Source organism: Panthera onca, chromosome D1, assembly GCF_046562875.1.
Source record: "Panthera onca isolate mPanOnc1 chromosome D1, mPanOnc1 haplotype 2, whole genome shotgun sequence".
Lineage (NCBI taxonomy): Eukaryota > Metazoa > Chordata > Mammalia > Carnivora > Felidae > Panthera > Panthera onca.
Genome location: NC_138348.1, coordinates 38,804,582 through 38,816,669, shown reverse-complemented (window position 1 = coordinate 38,816,669; position 12,088 = coordinate 38,804,582). Strand labels below are relative to the sequence as shown.

Here is a 12,088-nt window from a genome sequence, read left to right as displayed (position 1 = left end):
AGACTGGCAATTCCTCCCACTGCTTCTCTTTCCCTGATGAAGTTTCTGGGATGAGATGTAAGCTTCTTCCACAAAGGGAACTTTGAAAGGGCACTTCTGAGATTCCTTTCCCTGTCCTTCCTTCCTCAGAGTGGTGCTGTCGAATGTCGAAGGATGTCCTGCCCCCCTCTCAATTGCTCCCCAGACTCCCTCCCCGTGCACATTGCTGGCCAGTGTTGTAAGGTCTGCCGACGTAAGTACTGACTGAGGGTCGGAGTGGTCCTGTGTAGCTGATGAACATTGATCCCATGAAGTACCAGAAGTTGATACTATATGTATGACAAGAAGAGCTTCTATATTTTAATCAGCTGTGATGTGCAGATACTTTACATAGGCTTTTTTTCTTTTTTAATCCTCATATCAACTCTAATTACTATTCTTCCCATTCTCTGTAGAAGGAACTGGTATTTGAAGGGATTAAGATTAAGTACTTGTCTAGGGTCAAACAACTGGTAATGGGTTGTGTTCATCTGTAAAGTCACAACTCCAAAGCTCCACACGATTTTGTCTCTCTCATTCTTTTTTTTTTTAATTTTTAAAAATTTTGTTTATTTTTGAGAGAGTGAGTGAGCGTGAGTGGGGAAGGGCAGAGAGAGAGGGAGACACAGAATTCAAAACAGGCTCCAGGTTCTGAGGTGTCAGCATAGAGCCCAGCATGGGGCTTGAACCCATGAACTGTGAGATCATGACTTGGGCCCCAGTCAGATGCTTAACCAACTGAGCCACACAGGCCACCCCCTGGTCTCTCTCATTCTGAATGGTGAAGTTGAGGGCCAGATTCGATGTTTAGGCTTTCTGAGGTCTTGGCCAGATTTCCTGTTACCGAAATGCCTTGTTAGAAATTTTGGGATCAACTTCAGTTAAAATGTTGACACAGATTCCTTCAAAGTTGATTTGTCCAAGTTAAAGGATTTAAAAATTCTTACTGTTTTGGCAAGGTCACTTATTTCAGATGAAATAGTGAAATGAGCCTGGAGACCAGCAGTAAGAGTAAAAGCTGTCATTTAGAATGCTTGGTATTTGCCAGTTACTATGTAGATGCTTCAATTCTGTTAGCTTATTGACTCCTTACTGCAGTCTTTTTGGGTGAGGATTATTACTCCTGTTTCACAGGAAGCTTAGGGAAGTTAACTTACCAAGGCTGCAAGCTTGGTAAGTGACAGCGGCGAAATGTGTAACTAGTGATGCCTGACTGAAAGACCCATTGTCTTTTCATCCAACTATAGGGTCTTCTGTAGCAAGAGTTTAGGTTAGATGCGTGGCATCCTCTGGGTAACACTCACGGTTGTTTCTCTATTAAAAATACCAGTATCATGGGTCTTCAAAACATAGTGGTCTAGCTTTTTGCGAAGAACAGCCTGTCTCCTAATTTGACAGTGGAGGTGGGGATAGCTGGTTTAGTTACACCAGCCCAAACCTTTCTTGCACTTTTTCCAAAAGGGACCTTGGAATATTCTTCCTCTTTATGGTTGGCACAGTATACCTATTATTGTGGAAGGTGGTCCTTGGAGTTAATCTAAAAAGAGGGATTTTCTTTTTATTTCAAGCACTTTTGGAAGTCTTGTCTGGCAAGACAGGTAGCTTAGGTGCCAAGATGCTGAAATGATACTTTGCTCCCGTGAGGGAAATTTAGGTAGGTATGGATTCTTTTTTTCCAATTTTGATATTCTGTATAATAGCAGAGGATGAGGGTGAAACACTACTGGGAATTTGTTTAAAAATATGACATACTTTTAGTCTATTATTTTGCGTTTTTTGGATAGATCTGTGAATACAGTCTCGTGGAAGTGGTTGGACATGGGAGTAGATGAGTCCTTCGGCTGTTTGGTGTTTTAACCTTTTGATTTTCTAATTATAAAAGCAATGTATTTCTTGTGTAACATTTGAAATCACAGAGAAGAGTAAAGATGATGGAGAAATCTCACGATACCACCATTTAGAAATAGTCATTCTTGAAATTTCAGTGAATTTCATTTTTTTCATCCCATCTTATGTGTGGTTGAGATCTTACTGTGCAGATAATTTTTATCCCACTTCGTTGACTTACTATTGTCACTTAAGTGTATCCCTGTGCTTTAAAGAACACTGTATAAACTTCATTTTAATTAGCTTCATGTCATTCCAATGTTGGGCTGTTGCTTGCATGACTTGTTTAACCATTCCCCAATCATTGGATATCTAGATTTCCCACTTTTCACTATTATCAATTACTCTTCAGGAATGTGTTTTGTATAGAAAACATATTTTTGTATTGTATATTAACATGCAGGTCTCCAGAGTAGAATCAGTGGGCCCCACATTATCCCCTCAGTAGAAGCGTGTGTGGGGAAGGTAGTCTCTTTTCTTGATTCCAATTAATTTGAGAGTTTTTAAACTTTGAAAAATACCTTAGAAAGTTACCCAACTTTACCAACATGCTGATAGGCAGGCTAACTAAAACATCAGGCTAACTAAAACAAAACAATCCTTTTGTTTGGAATTCATAGCAATTTAGCTACGTAGTACTAATTTTTTCAGCAGCTATGTTTGGCAGTTTGATTGTAGTTTAACAAAATGGCAATACAAATCATGAACACTAGTTTAAAAAAAACAAAATGAAAAAAACAAAAATGATACACAACACCTCTGGTAATTAAAAGGTTAAGAACCTCTGGCATAGAGGGTTTTCATTCCTTCATAGTCTTTTATTTTTTATGTTTTAATGTTTATTTTTGAGGCGGGGGAAGGGGCAGAGAGAGAGAGGGAGACACAGAATCTGCAACAGGCTCCAGGCTCTGAGCTGTTAGCTCAGAGCCTGACGTGGGGCTCGAACTCATGGAACGGGAGATCATGACCTGAGCCAAAGTTGGATGTTTAACCAACTAAGCCACCCAGGCGCCCCATTTCTTCATAGTTTTTAATTGAAATACACATTGGGCAGTTCCCGAGGGCCGGTGCCTGGAGCAGTGGTGAAGGAGCCCTCTCTGCCTCAGAGGGCTCACTTTCAGATTAGGTGACTTAGAGTATCTAGAATTCTCAGTGTAGTCCTGTTAGGCGTGTGGCTAGAGCACTGTTAGAACACAGAATGATGGCTTGTGGGACAGTGCTGAGGGGGCTCAGAGGTCATCAGAAATAGGCCTGGGGTGCTCCCTGGAGGAAGGGGAACCAAGCTAAACCTTTTTAGGCTTCTAGCTGATGACAGTTGGTGGGTTGAGCAGTAGGATGGAGGAGAGGAGAACGAGGATTGGTCAAGCAGAGTGCCAACACTAGTCAACAGAATTTCTAGAAGTTTCCAATACCTGCCTATCAGAAAAAGGATGGAGAATATTTACTTAGGTTGTCCCTTTCAGATAAAATTTCCTAACCTACTCTCTGGGTTTGGGTGGAACAGGATTCTGGAAACTCTGAGGAAAGGTGAGGATCTGGCTGAAATAAAAGGGGCTTGAATATGTAAAAGCGAATTGTTTTGGCAGCTGACTTATTAAGTGTTCATGTAGCTGTCATGGCCTCAGGAGCTGCAGTGCTTACCGATGGGGGTGTCTGTTTGGAAATAGGGTCTCAGTTCATTGCTTGAGAAAAGTGCTTTGTCCTTCTGTTTTGATCAAAAGGCCAAAACACTCTTTCTGTCTTCAAGAGCAAGGTAGCTTTCGTAGTGGAGGTTTTGGGTCCTGATGCTACCCTGTTCTTCTCTCTCTTTTGGAGGCATCAGGAAAGACTCAGGAGAGCCTTGTACATTCCTTGGTTGTGGATGTTCAGGAGCTCATTCCTGGGGCCCCACTCTGACCTACCAAGTCAGTCTCCAAACAGTGGTGTCCTGTAAGGTGTTCTTTTGGTAGATGGATTGGAGAAGTATCCTATGGGAGAGAGGAAGGATGACGGAGAGGGAGTCTGTTTGGGAACAGGGTTTCCGTAAGTGACAAGTAGAATAAAGTTGCAAGGGTGGGTTGAGGATTGGTGAGGACAATTGTATTCCATTGAATTCATGCATTCATTCTTACCGAGGTTCCCTCCCAATACTGTCCTTACCTCCGGGAGCAACCCCCCACATGGGGATCATTTGTTCCATGTCAGACACTGTGTTGAGCCCTTCTAATGACCCAAAGTCACAGTCCCCACTATTGTCCCCATTTTATAGATGAGAAGTTGAGGCACAGAGAAGTAACTTATCCAAGGTCTCTCAGCCTTGGTGGAGACAAAGTAACACTTACGTGATCTCTGGCTCCAGAGCTGATTGAAACTCTTAACTCCTCTCCTCTCCACGGCTGTCCAGGGAAATGTATCATGTCATTATGGCAGACTATTGTGTAACACACACACTGTGCAAGAAGCAGAGGCAGCACAGAGAGGGGAGGGATTGACTCCATTAGAAATGTGTGTGCATTAGAAAAGCTTCACAGGATAAGTAACAGCTGAAGAGGGTGTTATCAGATAGGAGTTTGCTGTGTAGACAAGATGGGTGAGAACACACCTAACAAAGAGAATCCCGTGTGCAAACTCAAGGAAGCAAACATTGCATTGGTTTTTGTAGTCAGAAGCAAGATTTGAAGGCAAGGTTGTGGCATAGTCAAAGCGATTTACAAAGGCCGCTGCATCAGGAGAGCTGGAAACAGGGCGGCTGGGCATGGGATTCAGGCATATTCTGGGTAGACTTGATGAGGCCGATAGGCAGGCACTGCCTGGGGAGAGGAAAAGGAAGGGATGAACGTGAGTGATGGCCAAAAGACCAGGCACACAGTAGGTATTCCATTTTATATATATATATATATATATATATATACACACACACACACACACACACACACATACACATACATATATATATGTATGTGTATATATATATATTTGTATATATATGTGTATATATATGTATATATATGTGTGTGTGTGTGTGTGTATATATATATATATATATATATATATATATATATATGTATTTGTATGAGAGCGATGAATCAGGGACAGAGTGTCTGTAAGGGGGAAGTTGCCAGGTTTTGAACAAGAGCCTGTGCGAGACTCATAGTGTGATTAACAGAACTAAAACAGGTGGAAGTAGCTCAGGAAGTGATACATTCTGTTTGGCAAGTGTGAGTTGGAGATGCTTGAGGGGCAACCAGTGTGATGTGGGCATCTTGCTCAGAGAGGTGGTATCTGAAGCCAGGTCTGTGAATGAACCCCCTGAGGCAGGAAGGATTCTTGGGTATTCAGCCTTTCTGATCTGCCAGTCTCCTTTAAGGTGCGGTACAGAGTGCCGATGTTGATATTCGAACCCACTGATTGCCAAGGGACAGTTGGAGCGTGTGTAGGGTACAAGTACGTAAATAAAGATAGAGCAGCCTAATTCCATATCGGACATGGGGGCCGAGTCCCACCTGTGCATTGTTTATTCAGTGTGCACCCAAATGGCAAAAGCATCCAATCACTGCACTGGAGAAACGAGGTTCAAATTTGAAGGGCCCAGCATCTGCTGGCGCAAAAAGATACAATTGAATAACTATTTCTCTAAGTCCCCAGTACATTTGTTTCTGCCATCACAGAGAAGTGTGTGCGTCGGTGCCAGGTTTCAATTTCATGGTCATACACTGTGAAATATCCTAGTTTGCATGTCCCCGGTGTGATATGAAGGACTTCAGGTATCCATTTACATTTCTACTCATACCAAAAGCTGTTGGAACGGACTCCCAAATGCCCCAGCCAAAGGCACCGGAGCCTGACTCACCTTCTGCTTGAATTTCCTCAGACATCAAAAATAAGCCCTTTGGCTGTAGATCAAGAGGTTAGATAATGAGGATTGATGTTAGGTGTATGGAGGGCAGTGGCAGAGAAGGAGGGGTACTGTGGGAAAAATGGGGGTGAGTGTTAGAAAGCAGATATTCTTGTGACCTCGAGTGGTGATCCCGAAAGCTGTCCTAAGATAATTTTGTCGACAGTTGACGCTGGAATCATAAACGCGTCCCGCGCCAGTGCCAAAGCTGCAAATGGCCGAGGCACGCGGCATCGTGTCCGTGTCGCTCATAGCCCTCAAAGCACCCTGCTGCATGAGGACATAAAGTTTAGTGGACATTTAATTTTTATACGGGGCGCTGGTGAATTTGAGAGATGGATATGTCCCTGTGTCTGGCATGAGTGTAAACAGTAAGACGTTCCTATCTCCAGACAGACTCCTCCCCAGAACTCCTGCCAGCGGAGAGAAATCAGGCAGATTTCTTAAAGAGCAAATGTGTGGGCGACAAGGGGCAAAATGAGGAAGATTTCTTTGCTTCCGAGCCTGGGCCGAGAAGCAGATGGCAGATGTGACAGCAGTGCATTTAGCAGAACTGTCACTCTGAAATAAGTCATGTTGCCAGGCTGGCAGCAGCTGCATCTGGGAGTGTGGGGGTTTCCTGGACAGGAATTCCAGGCGCTTGGTGGATGTCCGGTCTCCCCATGCAGGTATGTTGGGGAATCCACATCATCACTGGGACCAGTGAGTCACGGTCAAGAAAATTGAGGCACAAAAGGTGGTTGTGGAGAACTTTTTCTTTTTAAACTAATGTTTGTTTACTTTTGAGAGAGTGAGAGAGAGAGCTGGGGACGGGCGGAGAGAGAGGGAGATACAGAACCCAAGAGGAAGACACAGAATCCAAAGCAGGCTCCAGGCTCTGAGCTGTCAGCACAGAGCCCGATGCGGGGTTCATACTCAGACAGCAAGATCATGACCTGAATAGAAGTTGGATGTTTAACTGACTGAGCCACCCAGGCACCCAATAATGTTTTCTTTTGGAAGGAAGGGAGGAGAGGTTGATTTAGAAAACTCTCTATTTTTTGTGTTTGTTCTGGAACAAAAGCAGAACTTTTGTATTTGCTTTCAATGTTTGAAAGGGCATTGAATAACAGAAAGAATTCTTATTTGGGAATCAGAAATTTTGACTGGTTTTTGCTACCAATTATAGGCACATTAATTCTAAAATTATTTGTTGTTATTAACAGTAAGCCCAGAGAGGCACTGAGCTTGGGGCTGGAGATAAAATGATGAAATAGACCTAGGCCATCATGGAGGTTTTAGCTAGCAGGAGATGTGTATAATGAATTGGGCAACTGAGAGAAAATGTGAGGTGTGCTATGTTGAAGCTAGGTCCAGAGTACAATGCAAGGGCGAAGTGAGGGCAGTTCACCAGTGCTGCAAATCAAGAACAGCTTCGTGCTGGATGTCAGGCCTACATTGCAACTGATGGGTGTAGAGGGTGGGGGTTTTCCAGGGGAAGGTGGATGAGGCTGCCTATTCCTGGAGAATCGTATGTGTAGAAGCAAAGGAAAGCGTGGCTGGGGTATATGTAGAGGTTGAATGTTTGGGAGGGTGAGTAAATGCAGAGAAGTTGGTGAGCTGTGGAGCTGTGAAGGTTGAGAAGTAAGGAAAAGCTACATGAATGGCTTTGTTTGCTGAATTAAGGAATTTGGACTATATTCTGAGGGTATTTCGTGACCCATAGTGATTTTTAAAGCATGGCCTCATATTTGCAACTAAGAGAGGATAGGAAGACTCCAGATTGTGGGGTGTAAGTGCTGGGGTAGATAATGGTGCCATTCACAGAAAGGACATATTAGGCTAGAACAGATTCAAGTTTGGTGTGGCTGGTTGTAGGTCTGGTTCCAACAGGAAGCAGACTCTGAAATGGAGATTTGCGTGTCCTTTATTAGGAACTTTTGTCAGGATTAGTTCGGGGGTAGGAGTGGGATAGTGAAGGAAGCAGAATTGACCAGATGAAGGGGTTGAACTGTAATGCAGTTACAATAAACACTTCAGTCATTCCTACAGGGAGTTCTGGAGCTGGAATGACCTTTCAGAGAGATTCCTAGTTGGGGCCAGGGGCCAGAACTTTGTCCTACCTTCACCAACCACTCATTGTATGTGGGCTGCCCTAGAAAGAACATTTGAGCTTGGATAAAGTGGCTCCTTTCAACCAAGGGCAAGTCCTGGATCATTATTCAGTTGAGCTGTTGGTCATCAGTTGTCCCAGCAGCTGCAGGAATGAGTCCTTTGGCCATCGAGGGGGATCTGGGTAGCATGTCACAATATCCACTACAGGATCATGATGATAAGTATAACCAAATCTCTGGGCTTTCCCCTTCTGTGGCTAACAAGAGGGAGTTAGACAAGTTGATTGTGAAGGTATGTATATACTTGAACATTCCATGAGAGTTGGAGGATTGTAGAACTAAGAAGCTACCAAATTTAATTAACCTGTTTTTAACAGATGCAGAAATGGAGGCTCTGAGAGGTAAGGTGGTTTTTGTAAGACAGTGAGTAGTAGAGACGTCTTAGAGTGCATGTTTTCACTTCTGCCTCTCCTGAGGACTAGGGTAGAAGGATCCTCCTCTGTTCAGGAGAGGGAGTCATCAGGCCTTTGCTTTCCTGTTCCTGGAAAGTTTGATGTGGCTGGAGAACTGGGTGGAGACACATTAGGGTCAGATCAAATTAACATATTCTGCACTGGCTTAAAGTTGGGTCAGCAAGTTGAGTTGAGGACTGAGTCTCAGGGGAATCTAAATTGAATGGTGGGAGTTCTATTTATGCTTTTAACTTTGCTACAGAGCCTGTCTATTCCGTGCCCTTCATAGTGACCTATAGAGTTTACCTTCCCAAAGGCAGTCTCTCTAGTGCATTGATAAGTACTTTACTGGTTTGGCTTGTATTTCTCAATAGTTTCTGAACTTCATTTCCCATGATGACAAGGAAAAAAAAAATGGTGTCCTTCTGCATGGCGGCTTAGGTTCTGATGAATGGCACATGAGTCTCCTTTTACCCAGTTGTTTATGTCTGGAGTGTATGAATTAAAGCTACTGCTATTATCCTCCATGGTGATGTGACAACCACTTCTTCCTTGTTTTGACTTCTATCCACATCACTTCATTTTGTAGTTCCTTTGACAGATCTGACGTGGAAATAGTTGTATATCCTGAGTTTGATGGGCTCATGGCAAATGTAATGAAGATGACCATTTGATGGGAACTCAGTAGTTGTCCTTACATTCTTCCCATGACTTATGGGAACAGTTTCCTGTTGTTTAGAATCAGAGAATCTGTGGAATCTGTTGAGGTTGGGTGGCTCCATGGAGGTCAATTTGTTGCATAGCCTGACTGACCCATTTTTCTGTTTTTGTTACAGCAAAATGTATCTATGGAGGAAAAGTCCTTGCAGAAGGCCAGCGGATTTTAACTAAGAGCTGCCGTGAATGCAGAGTAAGTTTCAATCTTACGTTCCCCATCCCTTGGGGGGAATTAACATATAGATAGATGGGCTTAGTTAGGGATCTGGAGTGGAACATGTTGGCCTGAGTGGGTGTCTGAGTGGTGGTCTGCTGTATGGGATGGGAAGGTCCCATCCACTGTCATTGCGTGGCTGGGTGGTCATCAGCTGTGGAACATAGAGCCTTGGGAAAAAGTACTGAAGAATGTGAGAAGGCAAAGGTAGCCAACAACTACCATAAGTCAGTGAGGTTGGCAGGTGGCCCTGGGAAAGGGTTTTGAGTTGATTTTGGGGAAATCGGTTTGTGATGCCAGCTCTGGATGGTGCCATCTCTACTCACAAGTGTCTTATATATTGTGAGAAAACGCCTGTCTCCTGCCTGCCCTCGTCTGTCTCTTTCTTGAAATAAGACGTGTAGAAGCATAGATCTTCAGTAGTCGGTCAGCTAACCTCCCGTGCTCAGCTGCTGCATACTAGCATGGTACTAAATTCTGGGTATATAATGGTAAACACAACAAAGTCCCTGTTTTTCTAGAACTTGCAGTCTAGTAAGAGAGACTGATAATAAGGAACTAAATAAGCGTATGATGTAATGCCAAATCATGCTGAGACGATAGAGAGCTTTTGGGTAGGTGTGGGTGGTCTGAGAAGGCCTTTCTGTGGAGGTGATATTTGAACAAAGTGTGGGAGCCGTCCTAGGAATGTAAGAGTGAGAGACGGAGGGAAGGAGGGTGTACAAATACAAGGTGGTACATTACAGAGCAGCCACCTTCCACTGAGGAGGCACAGCTGGGGTTGTGGGGCATCTCCAGAGAGGCTGAGTGGAACCACTGCATCTCAGAATAGCCATCTTTACGAGTGCTTGCTACTAAATTAGTTCATGTGCTCCTCATCACAGCCCTGGGGAAAAGAAAGGAATCTCTTTTATAAAGATTGAGGAGAATGAGGCATTTAGAGACCTGGAGAAGCTCTCAAGGAGCTTGAATACATTTCTCTATGGGGGCCTTGGTTGGAGGTGGGTGGACGAAAGGCTCTTTTCTGTCTCTCCGGGACTAGACTCTACCCCAGGGGTTAACACCCTCAGACTTTCCTATTGTATTTCCCATTCCCACTTTCTTGGCTGCACTGGGAATGCCAGAGATCTGTGTCTCCAAACAGTCTGGTGGGCACGTAGGTGTGGTGGTCTTTGTGCAACGGTAGATGCTGTGCACCGAGGCTCTGTAGTCTGCAGCAGAGGCAGGGATGGTGTGGCAGCTAGGGTTCTGTGATCTCTCAATCAGCAAGGCAAGCTACCAGACCTGGGCATGAGGGAGCCGGTGGGGTTTTCTCCAACCTGAGGCTGGCACATTACCACATAGGATGTTGGGTGGATTAAATGAGATAAAGCACGTGAAGTACTTGGTAGAGTGTTTGGCACAAAGTAGGTTCTCAGTAAATGTGAGCTCTTCTTATACCACATGACCATACATGTCCTCTCTGAATATAAGATTGATAGAGGTCCTTTTCTCTGTAAATTGTTTAACTTTTTTTTTTTTCTTTTTGAGAGAGCGTGCATGAGTAGGAGAGGGGCAGAGAGAGAGGGAGAGAGAATCTCAAGCAGGCTCCATACTCACTGTGGACCCCAACATGGCCTCAATCCCATGACCCTGCGATCATGACCTGAGCTGAAATCAAGAGTCAGATGCCCAACCACCTGAACCACCCAGAAGCCTTGATTGTTTCACTTCTAGGAGAGAGAAAATGATTTGGATTCTAAAACCTTTTTTTTTAGAGGCAGCTGGGATGATTAAAAGCAATTTCGCCCACTCTGCTGATGATCCCAGTTTGTTTGTTTTTTAATTTTTAAAGAAATATTTATTTTTGAGAGAGAGAGAGAGAGGCAGACAGAGTGCGAGTGGGAGAGGAGCAGAGAGAGGGAGACACAGAATCCAAAGCAGGCTCCAGGCTCTGAGCTGTCAGCATAGAGCCTAACGCAAGGCTCGAACCCACAGACTGGACCGTGAGATCATGACCTGAGCCTAAGTCGGACACTTAACCAACTGAGCCACCCAGGCACTCCCCGGCCCCCACCCCCCCACCCGTATCTGTTTTTTATGTTGCCACTTAGAGGTAGCAATGCCCTTTATCTCTTATATAGAAACAGTAGGTGACTCTGGCAAGGGTCCCAATTATGACTCGATCTTTTGTCAGAGGATCAAGGCAGAGAACTTTGGAGACCTCTGGAAGATGTGGGCCTGGATTGAAATGCCAGCTTATTGGAACAGCACTTAGCACTGCTAATAGCACATTGTAGATGCTCTGCCTGCTTGGGTTCGTCTTTTACTGCTTTTGTTTGCTTAGATTTTTACCGTTTATAAAAGTTGGGGCAGACAGGTTATTCCCTTTGCACATGTGGTATGTGTGTGTATATATGTGCACGTGAGTAATTTCATCTTTTAAAAAGTCATTAATTTCTTTTTATAGTTATGTATTAAATGTTTCCTTTGTGTATGGAAAAGGGTCATTGACGACTATATTTCTTGAGCATTTAGTATTTTTTAGACACTTCTTTTAAAGCATTTTAAACATACTATCTTCTATAAAACTCATAATTACCCTGCTAGGTAGGTGCTATGATTATTCCCATTTCACAGATGAGAAAATTGAGGCACAGAAGATCAGTCACATAGGTAGTCAGTGAGCTAGCTTGGATTTAAACCTGTGTGGTCTGGCTTTACAGGTTCCTTTCTCAGCCTCTCTACTACCACTCCTGATGGTGTTAGACTTATGTGGAAATAATTCTCATTTCTGAATTTTAGAAGCTAGATCCAGAAGCATTGAATGATCACTCTTTAGTCTGTCTGAGAA

General features: G+C 43.8%; 1 protein-coding gene across 2 annotated transcripts in view; it reads left to right on the top strand.

Annotated features, from left to right (window-relative positions):
• The window catches only part of NELL1 (neural EGFL like 1), an 875,786-nt gene that overhangs the window by 200,630 nt on the left and 663,068 nt on the right, over positions 1–12,088 (top strand). For both annotated transcript variants that reach the window (XM_060606214.3, XM_060606213.3), the window contains exons 9-10: positions 130–232; positions 9,161–9,234. In XM_060606214.3, coding sequence (XP_060462197.2) covers positions 130–232; positions 9,161–9,234 — 177 coding nt within the window. The remainder of the gene's footprint in view (positions 1–129; positions 233–9,160; positions 9,235–12,088) is intronic.